Source organism: Diadema setosum, chromosome 18 (assembly GCF_964275005.1).
Source record: "Diadema setosum chromosome 18, eeDiaSeto1, whole genome shotgun sequence".
NCBI classification, from domain to species: Eukaryota; Metazoa; Echinodermata; class Echinoidea; order Diadematoida; family Diadematidae; genus Diadema; species Diadema setosum.
The window spans coordinates 1357858-1379968 of NC_092702.1; the positions used below are offsets into that span (position 1 = coordinate 1357858).

Here is a 22111-nt window from a genome sequence, read left to right on the forward strand (position 1 = left end):
TTTGAATCTTCATAAAGAATATGAATATTCTAACCTGTATTAAGTACTTAAGATTAAAGTCAGTCTATATCTCAGTCATTGGGATTTTTTGTTTGGTCCACACGTCAAAAACTAGATGTTTGGGTTACAATTCAAACATCACTGCACGCCATGATCCAGTGGTATCTTTGCCATATGTATGAATGGACTTGTGATCTTTTGTCATCTGTGTCAACAACATTCCTTGTTAAAAATTAATGTTGCCAGGATCGACAGAATGTATTCAAATAAAAAACATTGCTGATAAGTGGCAATTGAGGTCATTTACTGTTCTATACAAGACATTCCATTGAACCAAACTTTTCACATTGGAATGCAAGTATCTGTTTTTCCTTAAAAAGGGACCATCATTTGATGAGAACAGTAAGGTTGTTAATGCTGCACAAAGTCCATGGAGCTTGCACCCTTTTTCTTCTCAAGTCATGATATCACCAAGCATAGAGTGCAATGTTGTAGATAGCCATTTTTAAGTCTGAGTGATCCACCTGTAAATAAACACTTTTTTATGTTCTTTTTTTTTTCCTATTCATGTGATATAGTAAATCTGTTTTTAACCGTGGACATGTTGATCAGTCTCGGTCTTTTGACTTTCACACACCACACAAGATAGATACGCACATTGATTTGATAACTTCTTGTGAAATGTTTGGAAATGTGGAATGTTTGATGACATGCCTGTTTGAAGTATAGTACGGTATATGCCTTTTTCTTCTTCACTTTGGCATTGATGTTTAAGTCCAGTGACTAAACGTGTCTGCTTTAATAGGTAGCATGTGCTTTTACTGGTTCATCTACACTGTCTCTGATAGTAATTGTGGAATGTACAATGTTTCTTGACCATGCTGCAAAAAAAGTCTCATTTATGGAGAAACTCTACTCGATGTTCCAAGTTTATGATTAATGAATAGAATGAAATTAAAATAGTAAAACTTTTACCGACTTCTGACCACAACAGCTATGAAATGTTTGAATTTCAGATGTTCTCACTTTGGTGTCATTCCCAGGTGCATACAGTATGTACCCATAGATTAGATAGTTGATAATGTCATAGTATTAAAAATATAGCCATTGGCTTGTACACAGATCTTCACCAAGAATTCCTCCGATTTAACTTCAAAGAGAAATTAAATTGCACCATCACATCAACTCCTTCCAGAGTTCATTCATAGCCTGGAAAAGTGATTCCCATTGTAACATGCATAGGGCCAAACATGTACCACCACGAAACTAAAATTGCCTGTGATGTTGAAAGTTAAACAGCAGACAAATATGTGTAAGTAGTAGTGGGAGACGCTCCTTTGTTATGATCAAGAATCAAAAGTTCTTAAACCTTTCTGCACATGTTGAAGATTGCCTGGTATGTGTGGTGTACAGAAAATAGTGCTGGCACAGACTCTTGGGTTTATTTAGGCATGTAAATTATGATGGAATGGCCAGAGTGTTCCTGATAAATGTCATTATTTACACCTTGTGTGCTTGAAAAAAGTCAATGTTTTTATAAGCTAAAAGCTATCAAGTGCTTGATGTGAATGGAAAGATCACAAAATGTCAAAAGATAAATTCAATACCATGAGATGTGTTTTATTGCTACTTTGATGCATTTTGTGTGTTGTTTAAGTGCTCATGCAGTGTTTCCCATGCTTCACATTACAAAGAAAACATTTGAAGTAAAAGTATGACTTAAAGACATTTTTAAACAGTTTGTATGTGGTCTTCCTGGCATGTACATCAGTACTGTTGACATATTTTTCTATGGCTTTGAAAATTATATTTATCTAACAGTGTACAGCCCGTTATTTTGTGAGGAAAAGACAAAGATGCTTTATTGTCCCAGATAATCAGTGTGACATTTTTGTACAGTAATCATTAGCCACAAGCACTGCTATGTCACCATGCATGTATACATAGTACATAACATGGTGTCAACTCCTAGACAAAGTTCATATAAACGTATCGTGTACCTACCAGTGGGGATTTAGCCAGCCAGTTTGAGTGTGTGATGTGGTATTTCTTGTTGTTATTTTGTGTTTGTGTGTGTGTGTGAAAGTGACTTAAGAGTTGTGATTGATGGAAGAAATTTTAATTCAAACTGCATCTTGATCAGTGCAGTCATCTGATGAAGGGATCTAAACATATGTAAAGAGATCTGTTGTATTTCCCAAAACTTATGTGTCAAATGTACATGTAGAAGAAATGCTTAAGGTGTACCGTGGCTCAATAAATAAGCTGCTTCGTGGTATGAAGCTGCTGTTAATATCATATCTTGCATATTTGAGTATGTTTGATTAGGGGTTCATATTCACCAGCATTTTATGGTTTGGGCAAACCAGTCTGCAACTGGATGAACATATAACATGATAGTGACTCATATGTTACACTTAACCATGGAAGAACATTTTTATTGAAACAAAGAGTAATACATAAGATACCAAACAAAGCAATATGTTTAGCACAAACATTCCATATTTAGCACAATGCAAACAACTGTGACCACTTATCTACGAAGTGTACAGACATGTGATTTTAAAGGGAAGGAGTACTAATAAATCTGGATTCAAAAATTTGGAAATGCACTACACGAGGAGCAAACGGTGCAGTCGTGCTGCACAAAAACAAAAACAAATGTCAGATTGAAAGCATGCATTCTTCTTTATGGATGATCGAAACATTCTACACAATCCCTCCTCTGCAAGTTATGTACATATTTTAACAATTTGCATTTACATGGGAATAGATTGTGATGGCACACATTACTGTACAGAAAGTATCTGGCCTCCCTATACTCCTTAAAGAAGTTGAATATCTACTTAGCACTCTATGACAGACTTGTCTATACTGTGGAAATATGTTTGCAAATATACCACATACATTGTATGACCCTAATGAACAGCTTATTCCAAAGCTTTTACAAATACAATGTACATGACTCAATACAGTGGACTCCCGTTATAACGAAGTCCTCGGGACCGGCAGTTTTCTTTCGTTATATCGGAATTTCGTTATAACCAAACAAATAAACAATAGAAATACATAGAGTGGATGACATTGCAGCCCAAATTTTTACTTCGTTATAACCGTGTTCGTTATAACGGGAGTGCACTGTATTGACTTTATGCTACCACAGATGTCACAAGCATTGCACCTGTTCTTGTTTTGGTCAGAATGATAAGATACACATCATACATTCATACAAAATTGTGACATTGCACGACAGACTGAAGTTTAATAGTTCATTAATGAAAAGTACAAGAATGTAATAGTGCAGTCATGAGCATGTGTAATTTGTATGGTAGAAAAGGAAATACTAGTAATATGTGGCAGTGAAAAAATTGAGCTAACTTGTACTATGTATGACACCTATTCGAGTAATATCAGTTCAATGCAATATTTGAGTTTTGAATCCCAAACTTTATACCAACTAAATATCTCTCTTGTCTCTGGGATAGTAGTTGTAGAAATCTTGGGAGTCGGCAACCTCTTACGTTCGTTAGGTGCCAAAGTTTACAATAGCTTAGAAGTACGAAGTAAACATTAAACTATTTGAAGACAGGTGTTTAGCCTTTTCCACTTCTATTTCAAATAATTTGTTCAAGCGGTACCTTCATTTCAGAGAAATTCAATAGCTTGCAGCAGTCAAAGTCAAAGCTGATTACTTTTAGTTTTCCAAATGACATGTACCTATAAATGACAAGACTTGCCATGTATAGTATGGAGCTACGAATGGCAACCTGCAATACATAACAAATGTTCACATCAACTCAAGAGCCAAATGACGACAACTATGAAAGTACATCGTAATATCTAATGAAGAAAATAATAACACAATGATAATACTAACAATGAAAGTCAGCTTTCAAAGTTTGTTGATGGTGGTTTGTCAGCAGGATTTCCCTGCTGCAAATTGACTTTGTTCAAAACCTGTCACATTGTACACGTGAACCCCCACGTAATGCTAATGCAGCTCTTTAAAGGGACTGTACAGTACTGGCTGAGGTGGGGATTCATGTTTTGCACATTCCTAAGTGCGATAATGAAAAGCTTCTTATGAAATATGAAAGAGCATGTAATTTTAAGAAGGATTCAACGTTTATTTGATGAAAATTGGTTGTCAAATGGTTGAGATATCCAAAAAAGTGCTAATAATAAAAGGCGACATGCCACAACTTTATTAGGATCTCTTTGTTTCACCTTGTTTTTGGATATCTCAGCCATTTCAAAACCGATTTTCATCGAATAAACTTTTGATACCCCTTAGAACTGCATGCTCTTTGACATCTCATAGGATGGTCTCTGAATATCTCGCAAATTGTTGAAAGCTAAATCCTCACCTAGACCAGACCTGTACACACCCTTTAAATTGTCAAATCGACATTCTGACGAAGTTACTGAAACTGACTTTTGCTCAGCAAGCCAATGCTTCAAAGTGCCTAATGATGGTTGAAATTTCAAACAGCTTGTGGCAGAGTGGTAAGGAAAACAATGGACACCATCTTAAAGGCTGAATAAACACCAGGGAATATGTGATCACAATTGAATCATTACTTTAACACAGCTCTGCTGATAAAATCTGCTTCAAACACGAGATCTGAAAAATATCCATTATCTAGTTACGTGTATATTGGACATAGATATGCCTATTATACTATGTACAAATTATGGCCAAAATATAGCTGTGCAATTGAGATTGTAAGGATTTTTTGCACTTGTGTATCAAGTGGCATGTTTCTCATGGAGTACCATCTGCTGTGACAGAATCAGTTAAAGTTGCCTCACACTTCTCGCAGGACAGCTTGGTTGCTCTCAACTGCTGGACAAGCTTTGGGTCAAATTGTGTCGCTAGGTCAACCTGGAGAAGCTGGCAACGCACTGGGATAAAACAAAACACATTTTGTAGACTTTTGTTCTCGACATACTTATCATTATAGCAGCACATTATAGCAAAAACAAACAGCCAAACATGGTGACACTTTCAGAGATTACACTATGTCTGTTACCTCTTCAGCATTTCCACAAGGTTCATCTCTGGTATCAACTCAAGCAGCTGACTAGACAAATACTGTACATAAAATTTAATCCATATCACACACACACAGTAAGCTATTGACTTCTAACCTTTAGATGTTTGCTTGTTCAGTTAAATATCTTCAGATGTCATTGTACATTGAATTGTAATTATCATGTTTTAGTTCATGTCTTAAATATCAGATTTACGATGCACATGTAATGGAAACAAAATGCACATCCCATTTTATGAACTCATATTACATTCCTGACTTTGTGATCAGTTCCTAATGGTCTCAAATTGTCACATCCGTACTTTGTTTATTTATGTTCATTTCACATGCATGTGAAACCGTCAATCTCACAAGACTGACTATACAAAACCACCTGAAGCTTTGACAGGCCTTTACTTTATATGTTGTATATGAAAATCAATTCACTTTGAATCAATTAACCTGTAGCAGAAAATGAGGTGGCAAAAATAACTTAGTCTCCAGCTACTTGAATATAGGAAGAAACAGCACACATTCCTTGAGTGGAGATGTTTAAATCATATCAACGAATCTTCCCCTATAAATGCTCACTCACAGATATCAGCCATCAGTTGCTGTTTGACTGAATCCAGCTGAGATGAAAGCCTCTCAAGGCTCTCCATCTCCTTCTGGTAATCAAAGACGCTATCTCCAACCAGAGAAACGGAAGGCGTGTAGCTTGCACCTGTGCTGGCCATACACTGAATAGTGTGTGAAGGAGGTCAAAACAAAGGTTTAGGTTTATCACACAGTTACTAGTCAATCCAACTGGCAATGAGGAATGCATAAGAGATCATGAAAACTTTGAACAGCTGTACAGTTTGCAGGGTATGATTACATAGTTTTGGTATATCATTAATGGATGTGCAAGCTTTAATCTTACGGAATTGCAAGCATTTCTAACAGTACAACTTGCATTTCTTGTTGATATTGTTCAATGTGTCTTGCATTTATTGATCACAATACATTGTGACCACCAAAAACATTCTGTTTCATCAATTACAAAACACACTCACGAAAACACACACATAAACAAATCATGTCCCTGTAGACACTTGCTTCCATACTATGTACAGTACATATACAAACAAGTCTACTTCATTTCATATTTGGCACAGTTGAAGTTTGTTCATATCTGTCCAACACAGATCTTCATTGAACCTGCGCTTTCACTGTATTCACAAAATGATGAACATAGAAATAGGAGAAACACCAGAGATCCACTGCACCTGCCTACACTGACACACCAAGGTATCATCCCAAATGCTGATCATGATTCATCCAAGCTACCATCATTAGTTAAGTCAAAAAAAAAGAAAAAAAAAAAGAGCACAAGAAACTGGTATACCAAGACAAAGTTCCTGTCCTTTGAAGAAAAACACTCATTATATCATTTTTACATCTGGGGTAGATATGAACAAAGTCTGTAGATCTACATTTCAACCTCGGTACTATAAATCATGAAATCCATGTCAAATATCAGAACTTAGGGTGATATACATTTTGATGATGGTATCTGAATCACTCTGTGTAATTGTAGCAATTATTGGTTTATGTCAAACAGTGTTCACTTGTGACGTTTGGTGTACATTTTTCTTTAACTCGACAGATACAGATTCATGAATATTCAAAGTCACCTGTGGGGGCTGGGATCTTGATGGTGCACCGTCCACTGTAAGTGGAAACCTGAGCATAAAGTGAAGAATCAATAAAACAGACATTTTTTTTTTTTTTTTATTTTGCCTTTAGAACCCTTAATGATTAGGCCTACTGTCCACTGCAAGCAGATTGAAAATGAATGACTAAAATGAGAACCAACTAGACAGAAGTGACTGTACTTATCTAAAATGTTTTGTCTCATCTGGTTGAATTCTGAGGCATGAATGTCAGCTTTAATTCTTGATTTTAGTCTCCAGTAACCAGTGGATGTGCCTAAACAAAAGTTCACACTGACAATTAAAGACTGTATGAATTTTTGCAAAATTGTTCTGTGCTTGTCAGCGTGACGTTAGATCCACCTATACAATTCAAGACAGGAATTCTAGAGCCAGTAGAGGTCATAGTTTGCAGTCAAGAGTATTCTCAGCAGACCTTATTAGTTACAGTGCAAAAAGTGGATATTTCATGCTCTGCTGAGTAAGAATATCCCCCCCCCCCCCCAGTGGAATCAAGACATTACATAGTCATAGATCTTTATATTACATGCAAAAGTGTTTGCATGCTTTTGTTTCTGCAATAGTTTCTGGTCTTGCGAAATGCTAAAAAATTTCCAAACTGTAAAAATTCTACTAGATCTAAAATAGTATAGAGCCCTCTACCACTCTAGTAGATTCTAGATCTAGAGCCTATCACTTGTTGCTACACAAAAGTCATCTTGATTTGCTTTTTATAGATAGGGTAGAGTCTATCTATCAACTGAAACCAAAATGTCTGAAAAACTGAATTCTGCTACCAGATAGCACTAACGTTAGACACCTGTCTATGGTCTTAAAGGACAAGTTCACCTTCATATACATGTGGATTGAGTGAATGCAACAATATTAGTAGAACACATCAGAGAAAGTTTGGGGAAAATCGGACAATCTGTTCAAAAGTTATGAATTTTTAAAGTATCTGCAAACTCACTGCTGGATGAGAAGACTACCACAGTGTATGATATCATATGCGTACGATATAAAGAAAATAAAAAGAGAATTTCACAAAACTTCACTTTTTGAACAAAGCGCACATTTCTTTGACTTGTTACTGACATACGTTAAGGGTAATGTTATTCCCCCTGCCTTCTGAAAGAGAGAAGTCAAGTGTTCTTTTGTGATGCGAGAAAAGTGAAAATATGTTGAATTTTCTTTATTCTTTCTCTATATCAATGTACTCAGGTGACATCACAAGGTATAGTAGTCTTCTCATCCAGCCTTGAGTGAGGAGAAACTTCAAAAATTCATCACTTTTGAACGGGTTGTCTGATTCTCCTCAAACTCTCACTGATGTGTTCTACTAATATAACTATACACAGCCCTGTCGCTGTCCACAAGTGTAAGTCGCGACAGGGCTGTACTGTGTGGACATTACGTAATCTTATAATTCCGGGGTGCCGAGTCTATTCTGAATTTACTGCACCATATTTGTTACTAAGACTACGTAAGATGAAAAATTTATCTATTTAGCTACCGTTTTCAGCTATTGATATTGGCATACATATTTCACAACTTACCAAAAATGACACCTTTTTTTAATTCTGTGCACCGCAGATATTGTAGAAATCACAGAAATGACTTGAAATGTCCACACAGCACTGGGCAAAGGGGGCTCTGTCAACCACGCGGACGTACAAGCTCTAGCAGCGCAATTTGCATCGTTCAAAGCTGGGAAAGATTTATTTTGAATCGCCAAGCGATGATCACAGCATTCAGGGTTAAGATTGGACTTTTTGCTCAGTGTATGTTGCATGAGAGCTCACTAGGGACTGAAACACAATGCTCATAGTCCAAGCATCTCAATTCATGTGAGTGATTCATAAAATTTGTGATAAGAATGTAGAAATTTTCAACAGTTTTGTTGTTGTGTGGTTGTGTTCGAGGGGTTTAGTAGATATGTGTAGGCCCTATGTGTATGGCGTCTGGTCGGGCTACTACTAATATTGCTCCATGTAATAAACCCGCATGTCTATGAAGGCGAACTTGTCCTTTAATAAGGATCTATCTGAAATGCATCAGTTGATTTTGTTCTTTCTTTTCCTTAAAGTTGAAGTGCTTATTAATTACTAATCGTGACTCATGTGATGGAAGTGAATGCCAGAGACAGTACACTTCTACTCCACTAGCTCATGATCATATCCAACCAATAAATTAGTCTACAGATTTATCTTGCTATGTAGTAAACACATGTTATTAGTAGACTAGATCTACTCGGTTACTATCCTTACCGTATAAATACTACAGCTAAAAAAATCTACACGTGTACTTAATTTTCTAGTAATTGCGACCACGTAGAATGCAAATTGCACAATGGAGGCCCTGGGGTTACCACACGTAGCTCTACTGGTACTACTTCTACTAGGGCCTAGAACTGGTAAGACTAGACCCTACACATTACTCATTAGACACCAACCCTGGCGCAGGGCGCTGTGTAACTCGACATGGTATGAGTTGGGGTCACTGGTGCGGTTAATTAGACACTAATGAATGTTAGTCAGATGTTTGTCCAGATCTAGATAACCTACACCAAAATAAACACACACACACACAAAAAAAAAACAACAACAACAATATCAAGTAGGCCTAGAAGTCTGTTAGGCCAACAAAACAAAACTGGGGAAGTAGCCGTAGGTCCCTAGGCCTTACTGCGACCAGCCCCATACGCATTGCGTATATGGAGCTGCTGGTCGCAGTTACCGTAGCCTAGCGTAGGCCTAAATTTTATCATGTTGTAAATGATAAGAAGCCACTATGTCTATAGTTAGTAATGACTGACTAAGAGAATCGAGAAGAACAACCACTGAACTGAATACATTCATTCGGAATTGAATGCGATTTATTACCCAGCTAACGTTAGGCCCCACTCTATACCAGTATTGTGTGAACAGCGACCGTCAAGTCGCGGTTAGGCTACAGTAGGACCTACATCAACACTTTTTTTTTGACAGAACATCTATCAAGTTAGGTACTCAATCGAAACTTCTAATTTTGGCGTTACATTTCCAGAAAAGTGATTTGATCATATAACAACCTAACAACACGTCAGACTTTCGTTTTACTTACCTAGTATTAGCATTAGACGAAGAACTCATAGCAACTTGTGAGAATCACACGTCAACTACATGAGACTTGCTGCTGAAGTGGCTCAATGTAGAGAATTAGAACCTCCATATACGTCATACATGTACATCTCTCTAGAACGTTGCGAATTGCTTAAAGGACAAGTTCACCTTCATTAACATAAGGATTGAGAGAATGCAGCAATATTAATTAGTAGAACACATCAGTGAAAGTTTGAGGAGAATTGGACAATCGATGCAAAAGTTATGAATTTTTTAAATTTCTGTGTTGGAACCGCTGGATGAGGAGACTACTAAGGCTTGTGATGTCATATGAGTACAACAGTATTTAAAGAAAATGTATAGAAAATTCAACATATTTTCATTTTTTCGCTTATCAAAAGAACACCTGACTTGCCTCTCACCTAAAGGCAATGGGAATAATATTACCCATAACATATGTCAGTAACGAGTCACGGGAATGTGTATTTTTTTCAAAAGATGAAATTTTGTGAAATTCTCTTTATATTTTCATTATATTGTTGTTCGCATGTGACATCATACACTGCAGTAGTCTTCTCATCCAGCGGTGACTGCACAAAAACTTCAAAAATTCATAACTTTTGAACGGATTGTCCGATTTTCCTCAAACTTTCAATGATGTGTTCTACTAATATTGCTACATTCTCTCAATCCTTATGTTAATGAAGGTGAACTTGTCCTTTAAGTGCGTCTCGATGATCCGTGATCGGTTGATGAGAATGAACCGAGTGCGCACGCGGTCGCAGGGTCCCCCCCCCCCCCACACACACACACAGACAGAAGCATGATGGCCAAAACAAAAATCACTGAGCGAGAGAGCGTGCATCCCTCACCTGAAAAGCTAGAATTTAACAACTCGTGATATTATAGTAAGTTATGATTTAAAGAATGTCTAAAGGAAATTGAATTGTATTTTCATTCTTCTAATAGGCAGCATCATTACCTCTTTCAGAATGTAAGGGAAAGTATAGATACCCTGATAATGTCATGTCACAACAAGTCGAAGGAAAAAATGAACTTCATATGAATTAAACTTTTTTAATTCTCGTTATATTTTCTTTGGGCCTATATCGTTCTTCATATAACTTAGGAGGCGAGGTTCCACGTGGTGGAGAATAATGCAATAGATTATCAGTAAGGGGTATATTGGCAATAAGCACCAATAATATCAGAACAAAGTAAACATTCCTTTTTATTGTTTTGGAATATATATATATAATATATATATAATATAATATATATATATATATATATATATATATATATATATATATATATATATATATATATATATATATAAATAGTGCGAAAGATAGTTCCCTTCCCAAACGTTCGCGGTGCCTGATGGGTAGCATAGCGACAGAAATTAGACTGGCTTGAGGCGGACGTCCTCAAGTCTAATTTCTTTCACTATACAATATATATATATATATATATATATATATACACATATATATATATATAATATATCGATATAGGGGTGTGTGTATGTGTGTGTGTGTGTGTGAAATACTGATAGCTTGATGTTCGAACCGAGGTTATATCCATCAATGCATGCATGAAGTAAAAATTCAGCGGGTCAAACCACAAAAAACACATGTACCACAACTATAGTGACGCAATAATGATAAAGTAGAGCCTATACTTATCATCTTACAGAAGGCATCATAGAATAGTCTCAAAGACAATTTCTATTCTTTTGAGTCGGGGGTGGGTGACACAGCACATGATCATCTGGCGGTAGAGCTAAGTCTTTAAAAAAATCCAACAACAACAACAACAACAAAACAAGTTGCTATTGTTTGAGTCGGGGTGGGATAGGAGGTGGTTAGTCGTATCAAAGATCCGTGTATAGGATCTTTGGTCGTACGGTGTAGGCCCTATGATATGTCATGATCAATGAAACGTATCACGCAAATTATAGATATCATAATGATTTTGCCATTTTAAAGCAGCACTTACTATAAATCGTGCGCTTAAAGGGTATAAATTGCTGACCAGTTAAAAGTTGGTTTGAATATATTATATAGAAGGAGTAAAAATTTACAAGCACCGCGGTGAAAACTTGATCCAAACCCGAAGTTGGATGAAATTAAATGGAAGCTATCTTGAGTCATAAAGTTTTTACTTATTTTTTTTTTCATGGAACAGTTATTGAATAAACATAATTATGTGGAAATGAGTGAACTAATAATGCCACCGCTTCAAAATTTCCATTGCGCATGCAGGCCTATTTATAAAAACTGACGAAAATTCGATTTTCCCTCTGTACAAACCATAATGTTATGCCTGGTTGAATAACTTCATAATAAGTATCTGTCAGAAAATCCATTATGACTTGAGATTTGGCATATTTACGTTAAAACTAAAACACAAGAAAGAAAAACAAATCAAGATTTTATTTGAAAACTATGGAACTTTTGAGGTATAACGTAGTACCCCGTATTGCTTTTTACAAGTTTGTATGCATGTTTTTACTCATTGTGTGCTTGAACTTTTTGGAAACTGATATCGGATGCTGAAATATCCAATGTGGTTTTCCCCGTTACTAATATAGCGATTTGCTATTTATTATTCTTCTTTGGCAAGAAAGAGAGAGAGAGAGAGACCCACCCACCCACACACAGAACACAAAAAAGATGTGCACAAACATGCATGGAAGTGCTTGAATGAACATGAGCAAATATAGGCCTACTCCCTTTTTACTGATGCATGCAGGTGTTGTCTTAATTTACTACATTGCCAAATTAATGACGTACGCGTTCGTCTTCACTCTAATAGGGCCTACCCTTCGTCTCTGGTGAGGGCCAGGCCTATTATAGCTAAGTCGTGAAATTTTGAGTTTATGAATCAATGGCCCGCGCCAGGCTAGGGGTATTTTGTTAGTCACATTAATATCACAGAAACGCGGCTCTTTATGAACGCAATTTTTATTGCTTCTCGCGGGCTATTTTAGCGCGGACCAGGCTGGCAAAAAACGCATTAATTATAGAAAGGGGTATGAATTTTTGAAAGAGGGCCCCGATGGCAGACCAGTGCGTTTAGCTAGTACATTATCCCTGGTTTTCCACTTTTATGTGTGTTTTGGTGTTCATTTACAATAATAATGAAAGGTGTCGAGACCCCTCATTTATTATTATATTATAGCGGTCCTGTATAGTGTCTTCAGAAATGACTGTATGTCGTTTAGAAAGCTTCCCCAATTTGTCACGTTTATACCAAGGAGGTTTAAGAGATGGAGTTCCAACTGGCTGTAATTATTCAAACAGTTGTCAGTATTTTCTTCTGATGTACAAAAAGAAAAAAAAAATTCCACATGTGCACTTGTGCCTTTGATCAAGTTGATCGCCGGGTTTGATGCCGCCGTCTTGCTGAGCAATCTGAAGATTCAATTTGAGCGTCAACATAATGTTGGCTATATTTTGCTTGTTCATCATTAAATGAAATGAAATCTCTCTTAATGATAAAGCATATAAAACAAAAGTCGATACCCGTCCAGAAATATGTAGCTACAAAGGTGAAAATCAGAGCTGTATCATGTGAAAGTGTTAAAAACTGTACCCTCCTGGAAAGCCGGTTTTATCACTTTTCCGCTTAATTCAAATAACAAATAAAACTGAAATGGTATAATCTTATAATTCTTTACTAATAAATATATCAGATTAACGTCCGGGCATGGCCAGTCGAGTGATTTTCCATCTTTATTTTATCATTTTTTTGCGCAATTTCTATTCGCGCATCCCCCACCATTATGATATATTAACTATCTTTTAAAAGTAATTACCACCACAAAGACATCTTCCTTAGAAAGTGGCTGGTAATTATGCAATATTGTCAATTATTGTATTCCTATCTGCGCAGCAGATCCACTTTGGCACATGCTTCAAATATTTTCAAGTGGCGGCATCAAACATAGGTTCAAAAGAAATAAGAGTTGTGACTCTCTTCTCTTGAACCTCCTTGTTTATACATACTGACCACGGCAAATGCAAATGTAAAGATTTTAGTCATTTCACATATCCATTTTTTAAAAACCAAACTTTAAAACACCTATTTACAATCTCGATCATTTAGTTTTACCAGCTGTTTTGAGGAAGTGGAAATAATCTAATGCAAGCTGTGATATTTTGGAAGTCCGCTTGTGTTTTTACCCATTAAGCCATTCGATCTTTTGTCCGTTTAGATAATTACTTTCTTGATTATTATTATGCGTCGCTAAAAACGAAGCATGTTCCTGAAGTATGATTGGCTAGTAATATAGGCCTCTATGCAGCCTCTATGTACATCTGTGTTGTGATTTTGTAGGTTGATGTTGCATGTTATAATGTTCGTATGCTATAATGTTCAAGTAGATGCCACTGACTAGTTTATTATATTAAATCATGATTGTATGCACACAGGGTCCCAGTGAGAACAATAGGCCTACTTGCCCACTGAGGGGGCTAACCTGTTGAAATAAAACTGAATAACAAAATGAAGGAATGAATGAATGAATTGATAAATAAACAGCTAGTTGTTTGCTCGTGTGCTATTTTATTGCAAATGTATTTCTTCGACAGGTTCGTACATGTTTTTGCATGTTCTGTTTGTTCTTTATGAAATTGCATTGTTTGTACCATGATTCACCAAAACGAATTTATGAAATAACCAAACAAGCAGAAACAAGCACAAGAAGTTATCTATAGCCAACAACGTTTGCTTTATTACGAAAGACGCCCCCTCCCTCTATTCATACTCAAAACTTTCCACGGTCACTGTAGACATCTGGGGGTGTTGTGGAGCAATATACTTATATAGAGTTGTATTAACATTATTGTCATTAATTATTTTTTTTTGTCAGTTCTTACAGGATTTGCATGAGCAAACCATCTTTTCTTTATGTCATGGTTTAATGTGTTTGAAGAATTCAGAAAATCTGACATTGCCATTTTGGGGATTTCCATGCGGTTTGTTCCTTTTAATAGAACTGTGTTATCACTATTTTGTGTCCAGAGAGAGAGAGAGAGAGAGAGGGAGAGAGAGGGAGAGAGAGGGAGAGAGAGATCCCACGCATAACAACAACAAAGAATGATGTGCAAAATCTCCTGATATTCTTCCGTGATTGGTTGTTATTATGACGCATAAAACTGGTGAAACTTTGCTATAAAAAGAAGGCCCTACCATACCGGCCCGGTATACTTGAATTTATAGGGCATTTCAAAGTTTGTGTTTTGTTGTCGACTGTTCGCTTGGCACGTTTACTCAGAGAGCTTGGGGAAGTTAAGCTTATACCACGGATCTGTCAACTACTCGGAACAGGTAAAAATCCGATATGATAGTAAGCAAGAAATGTGGATCTTTGTATCACACATGATATCGGGCCTACTTTCTGATTCTATGATGACGATTTCGCCTTCAAGTTTCAATTGACGGTTGGCAGATAGGGATACAGTGGTGAATGGCCGTCACTGTATGATTATTCATGTGTTTAATTGAATGGCCACATTCAGTTCATTTTTCCGATGGTTTGTTATTCCGAATTAGGCACATGAATCCGGAAATAAAATAAGAAAGGCTCGTTAATCCGAAAAAAAAGTTTCCTTTTCGGAAGGTTCGTTAAAAACAAAAACGAAATGAAATTCATCATTTATAAGGATTGGTTAGTATACCACCTCCCCCCCCCCTTTTTTTTTTTCATTTCAGGGTTAATGCATCTCGGAAGGACAAACCTTGTTTCATTTTCAGATTAAGAGACCTTCGGAATAACAAACCTCATTTCATTTTCGGACTGAAGAACCTCGGACTAACGAACCTTCGGAGCAACGTCACAAAAGTAATGTTGGGAATAACGAACATCTCCCTATATTATCATGAATTGCCAAATAATATTTCTGGTATTGAAAGCGAACCTTTATATCAATTTGTCGTTGCATTTTTGTGAAGAAGAAAGTTCTTCATTGGAAGTCTGAAAATTTCATCAATAATTTTTCCTAAAACCGTTCCCACCAACCTGAAGAACCTCTGACTTCCTGCCGTCCCCCCCCCCCCAAATATCCTGTCTCAGATTATGACGACATAATGAATGGGACAATTCTGTTCTTCGTCCATCAGCCAGTGATTAATCCGCTCTTAGCTGCTTCGGCCATAGCTGACTGTGCCCGAAACGCATATTACAAGGTATTCAGATCATCGCGTTCTTCGAATCCCGCCCAGTACTTACGTCCTTGGACAAGATGTTTTTACCCACCATGTCCCTCTCGGCCCAGGTGTAAAAAAGGGTACCTGGCAATTCTATAGGGTAATAATGATGGCAGGGCCCTCTGATAGAGCAGTGGCAACACTGAAGAGGCTTCCCTGGATGTAGAAGACCTTATATTAGAATAATTGATATATTTTTTTTTTCATCATTCAACGAAATAATGTTTTTTTTTTTTGTGTGTGTACTTAATATTAGTCGAGTGAATTTTGATGCAGTTTCGATGGCAGATTAGTTTTCATCAGTTGAGAATAAAAAGGGCTTTTGAACACTATAAGGGGTTTAGTGGCAACTTAACACCCTGACATCATTCTCACCTGACGTTTTTCATGTTGATTTGGTTCAACGAACTCTCAACATCCTATGTCGGGTTTCCTGGCGGACCAGTTATTACGGGCAAACATTTTGTTAGATACGGGGTTTCTGCTCTCTGCGTAATGGCAACGATGGGAATGGGGCGTCTATGAGCGTATCTTGGCATCTGTGGTTGACATTGGCCAAATTCTTTTGCCAAAATGATATTTACCATCACCGAGAAAAAAAAAAAGATATTTAAATTAATACGGCGGAAAATACGTTGTTTATTCTTTCGGTGATCTTATCTTGACCTGAAAGAACTACAATTTCTGATCGATTATTTCCGATTATATGCAGAAAAGAAAGCAGTGATGAAGTGGTAGAGCCAGAAGCAGGAAAGGAGGAAGAGGAAGATGGAATCAGGCAATCACTCATGTTCTGCCGATGCCGGCGCCAGTGGATCTGAGGCGCCGAGGGAGATGGCGCCAATTGCCACACCTACGCAGGAGACGAAAGGTTAGCAATTAGGCTCCGACCTTGAACATCTCTGTCCCTTATACTCCGTTCTCGTGATGTGTCCCCAGAGATGTGTCTAACCAATACTTTAATAAGAAAATACGATACTGACTTCATAATATTTTCTTCAAAAGAGCAATGACTTTTGAATTCTTATCATGGCAAACATAGAAAAGTTATTTGACGTTTATTTTCAGCTCCTGCGCAAATACGGAGCTTTAGATTTTCGCGACGCAGACGTTCAGGGTGAACAAACCCTAACAAGAGGCCAGGGGGTCTCGCGCTCACCTGAGTATCACAAGTTCACCTTCCACGCAGTCATTAATCTATAAATTACGCATAGCAATATACATACAGTAGCTTATCGTTTACAATTTGAGAAAGGAAGATTTGAAAAGATTCCTTAATATTGGTGTTTTGTCTGTCCTTAATGTTCATTGCCTATTGCATCATTAAATTTTGACAATCAGATATAGAATTAAACCGGGTCTGACAACCATACAATTTGGCTACGATGACTTCAAATGTTGTATTACATGTGAAGGGCTCATCACTTTCATCAGAGACGGATTCTTTTTTTTTTTCATTTAATTGGCTAGGTTTATCATACTGTTTGCATGCCTTTCCTTTCTGTGATCCATATTCTGCATGCATCTACTAGATAACTGGTGAAGCAAAGCGACTCAAAACTTACAGAATTGTTATCAGCTACCTTGAATCGTATCATTAACGACATCTTGATGCATCATCAGATCAACTTTGTTTTGCACGTGGTATCAGCAAGGACTTAAATGCATTATGCAGTATTCTTAATGCTCAGTAGCAGTCAAGACTGATGATAAATTATGATTGTGAAGCGCGACAAATACTATCTTTGGTAAAGGTGTTTCTACAAATTGCGCATTGAGTTTTATTGATTCCCATTCGTTACAGAAGGAGACGACAACACGAAACTTTCTTGCCCCTTTGATGGTGAAGATAGGCATGGTGACGGAATCAAGAAAAATCATATGGCACTCGGAAATGAACAATGCAATTCTCCTTCTTCGAGCTCAGACTCGTTCACAGCAGCAAAGAAACTAAGGTATCTCCTGACAGGAAGTGAAACTGGTATCCTTGATCTTTCATATCACCCTATTCTGGTTGTGAACAAGCCGGAGAGTAGTGAGGAAGAAGGTTCGGAACCCAGCCAACCGCTAGAGTTTGTTTCAATGGCGAATTGGATCGCCGTTTTTGATTGCGATCCTAACTCTCAACAGAATGGCGTCTCCTCATATGTTAAGGAACATAGGCCAATAAACACAGAGCAACTAGACACCTTCCCCAAAACAATCAAAGGGAAAGTATTATCCGCTCCTGATGATGTCGGCCTCATCTCGTCTTGGATATTTGTCAACCGGCAGGAGGATTTGAAGGAATCTGATCGTCAACATGCTAGTGCTGAATGGACCCAACTGCACAATAGGAATATCGACAAGGCAATTACCAACCTTATACCGAACAATATGCCCAAGAAGAGAGTAGTGTTTTTGTTTCTGCTTCTCTCAGCTGATCATCTGTTCACCATGGCACAACTGTTCGGGAAATTGTTCTCATTCGCCAGGCAAGGCCAGTTGGCAGTCATCGTTAAAAATAGGGAACTGTATGAGGCATTTGCAACTGAGGTAGGGAGAATAAGATCAGAAGCAGTAGAGGAACTGGGCCAGCGAGCGATTGTAGGAATAGATCTGACCGATATTGACTGCTTTATGCAGCAAATGATAAGTGAAACAGATAAGACAGACAACGCCATTAGGCTCCCATCGAAAGGGCAATCATGTCATGTGCCAGGCAAAGTCAGGATGAGTTGGCAGGATTTGGACATCTTATCTTTGGATGAATGTAAGTGCAATACAATAAAGCCTGACAGCAAGGAATTCAATGAATTTGTAGAGAAGAAGAAACTTGAATTCTACCAGGGGTGCTCAGCTGATTGGTGGCCGTTTTATCTGACAGAATACCACAAGAAAGACCTAGTCCTGCGTCGAAAGTGCGCTGAGGAATTGAAGGAAACGGTCACTGGCATTCTGAATGCCTCGTCTGATGGTGGTACAGGTGATGGCGTTGATACAGTTGTCACCATTGACATATTCCATCATCGGGGGTCAGGTGGAAGTACATGTGCGAGACAAGTACTGTGGGACTTCCATCAAAAGTTGCGATGTGTCAGTGTTCGAAGAGTCGTTCCTGACACAATGGCAGCAATTCTTGCAGTCAGGCGTTACGGCTACTCGGATGACGAAAAAGAAGCAAACATACCACCTATTCTCGTTCTCATAGACAAATCAAGTGACGGAACCATCAAATACCTGACATCAGAAGCAAAAAAGATGACGAAAGGTCTTGGGCAAATGGTATGCATATTTCTTTGCTGCAGGAAAACCGATGCAAGCATGCCATGTGGCGAGGTTGGGGGCAAGAATTTGTCAATTTGTGTTGAACACAAATTGACGGAAGCAGAATCTCAGTGGTTTGTTAGCAAGTCTGAGCAGTTACAGAAGAAATACCACGAGACACCGGAACAGGTGATAGGTTTTGTGGTCATGAAGGAAGCAGGTAACCCTCACTGCGTCGAGAAAATTGTGCGAAACATCCTCCGAGATACAAGCTTTCGTGAGAAAACGCTGCTGAAGTATATAGCTGTCATTGAGAAATTCGTTCATAATTTCTGCATGCCTGTGTCTTGTTGCGATGATCTGATGGATGACCACACTGACGTGAACCTCTCAGAAAACCAGTCAAAGTATACGGGTTTTCATCCATGGGAATGTCGCCTGTCTAAGGCGGCACGACTGCTTCTCATCAGTACTACCATACACACGAACAAGGGACGAACAAAGGCGCTAGAACTAGTCAACTCCATCTTGGCACCAGAACTTGTCAAGCAGCTTGCTGATGAGAGAAGAGAGAGCGTCGGCACTACTGTCTGGAAGTTTACCTCGAGTGTTGTGATTCAGCCAGTATCACGACAGTGCACCAGTAATGTGAGCCACATGCACATAGTCAATGAGGTAGTGAGGCTACTGTCAGAACGAAACTACATACAACAACCAAAACTCATCAGAAGATACAGATTTTCCTCGCTTTTGGAATACCTTCTTGAGAATGAGAAAATCCAAGCTTATGCGATTGTTCACGCTGTTCACAATTATCGTGGAGGTCCCGCGCCATGTCAGACTCTTGCTCGGATGTATCTCAGCGATGAGTTGTACGACACGGCATTGCATTATGCCCACCTGACCCCAAAGAATAACTTTGATACTGTTGGAAGAATAATAATATCCCAACTAAAGGGGTACTGTCTCGACGAATGCGAAACCCCCCTGAATTCTGCTGATGTGGAGGGTTTGCTTCAATTATTCTGGCATGGTATAGAAGCTTTCGAGAAAGGGAAGGACGACAGTGTCAATATTGAAAACATATACGACGGTGCTCTGACACCACACTATGGAGAGCTAGAATTGGTTCACTCCTTTTTGAACATTCTGAAGGTTCGTGTTGAGCCATTTTGTTCACAAGAATCACATGACCCGTTGAACACATATCTTACGACAGATGCCGATGTAGAGGGACTTGGAGATGTAATGAAATACCACCGGAGACGACTACGTGAACTCCAGGCTCGAGTTACAGAAAGCATGGACTTGATCTCGGGAATCTTGTCATCTTCAAATGACATCAAGGGCATTGCCAGGACTTTGAGTTTTCATGAAATCAACTACTCGAAACTCGAATGCTATTTCACTCTTCCAGAGAGTGACCTACTGGCAAATAAGCAGAGACGTAAAAAAGTGGAATCCATTAAGATGTGCAAGCCTACACTTCGTGCCATCTTTAACTTCTTCACAGAGGATGACAGGAAGAGTTTGAAAGTAATCATACGTTTCTTGAGTGAAAACCAGCCAAAAGACATATTTGATCTCAAAGTGCTTATCTGTGCGCTCTTTGCTCTGGCAGCATTTCCCGATGAAATTGTCGACTATGGCACAGTTGAGCACTATGCACAGAGGTTGCGAAGACTTCGTCCCCCGAGTCTGTATGGTGCATTCTTTCACGTGATGCTACTTTGGCCTCGGACCAACCAAACAACAATGAAGCAGTCTTTGCCGCAAGCTATTAAAGCACTTGAAGATGCAAAGAATCTCACTAATCAAAATGAGAATCACGTTGTCTTGAAACCACGTTTCTTCCTGACTAGAAGACGGGGTCTACGCGCATTCATTCACCGGTCAGCACTTGGCCTGGTAGACAGTGGCAACTCATTGGATGTTGAATCGGTAACCGAGTGTTTGCAAAGTGAACAGCTTCGTGGGGTGCTGGCTAGACAGGAGGGCACTCTTGAAGACAACAGTCTCAAGTATTCCATACCAACAGGGGAGGAAATCACTATCAAGTTGTCAAGTCCTTACCGTGTGGCTACAAGACGCGCGAAGGTCACTTTCATTCTTGGATTTAGCTATGCCGGACCAGTTGCCTATGATGTACATGAACGTTAAAAAGTTTCGGTTCCAAGATCTACGAAATCCGTAAATGCGATCCATGAAATGAAAGCATGACACGAGCTTGCTCTGGTTTCTACTGACGAAAGGGTATGGTAGATATATTGAATTTGTCCATGTGCACACGTACGTTCTTGAACAGGGCTCAGAATGATCATCAAATTAAATGTTATTATGTGTGCAGCTACTATAAAGCATTTATCCCCGGGGAATTCGTAACGCTGTTAAAGAGTGAGCAAACATTAAATACTTATAGTGTCGGCATATTAGCTTTTACAGGAATATTATTAGGAAGATGGCGTCATTTCACTACTGAAGAAATATGGACTCTATAGCTGTGGAGACCAACCAATTGACGATTATTTTTCGGTTACTGTGACTCAGAATACCGTCGATCAGTATGCCCTATCTCTAAGTTAATTGTTACACTCTTGAAACTTACTTCATTGGTGCCTGAGAAACATATGAGGCACCATCTTTGTGTTCATCAAAATAGTTTATTTAGCCTATCTTTGAAGAACTTCATTTATGCAGCGCACGTGCATGACATATAGATAGATAGATTAAGGAGATGTCAAATACGAGTGTCAACTGCCGGTAGATGATAATCGGTTCATGATATAGGTCTTCCATCTTCCGTGCAGTGTTGGCAATACGT

The 22111-nt window shown here is 38.3% G+C and overlaps 2 protein-coding genes across 2 annotated transcripts; one reads left to right on the plus strand and one right to left on the minus strand.

Moving 5' to 3' along the window:
• Positions 1-2411: 2411 nt before the first annotated feature.
• Positions 2412-9952, minus strand: LOC140241615 (uncharacterized). The gene is made up of 4 exons (XM_072321352.1): positions 9830-9952; positions 6710-6758; positions 5629-5773; positions 2412-4905 (listed from the first exon to the last, which is right to left on the minus strand). The coding sequence occupies exons 1-4, from the start codon at positions 9856-9858 to the stop codon at positions 4766-4768; spliced, it is 363 nt and encodes a 120-aa protein (XP_072177453.1). The 5' UTR covers positions 9859-9952; the 3' UTR covers positions 2412-4765.
• A 6860-nt stretch (positions 9953-16812) lies between these two features.
• Positions 16813-21450, plus strand: LOC140241916 (sterile alpha motif domain-containing protein 9-like). Its single transcript, XM_072321663.1, has 2 exons — positions 16813-16915; positions 17849-21450. The coding sequence occupies exons 1-2, from the start codon at positions 16813-16815 to the stop codon at positions 21448-21450; spliced, it is 3705 nt and encodes a 1234-aa protein (XP_072177764.1).
• The last annotated feature ends 661 nt before the right edge of the window (positions 21451-22111 follow it).

Bases quoted from the DNA above. Each gene is read 5' to 3' on its own strand.
- LOC140241615 (XM_072321352.1), bottom strand. From the start codon at position 9,858: ATGAGTTCTTCGTCTAATGCTAATACTAG. The intron at 6,759-9,829 runs GTAAGTAAAACG...CTTTATGCTCAG, and splicing joins TCGTCTAATGCTAATACTAG to GTTTCCACTTACAGTGGACG. The intron at 5,774-6,709 runs GTGACTTTGAAT...CACACTATTCAG, and splicing joins CAAGATCCCAGCCCCCACAG to TGTATGGCCAGCACAGGTGC.
- LOC140241916 (XM_072321663.1), top strand. From the start codon at position 16,813: ATGGAATCAGGCAATCACTCATGTTCTGCCGATGCCGGCGCCAGTGGA. The intron at 16,916-17,848 runs GTTAGCAATTAG...CATTCGTTACAG, and splicing joins ACCTACGCAGGAGACGAAAG to AAGGAGACGACAACACGAAA.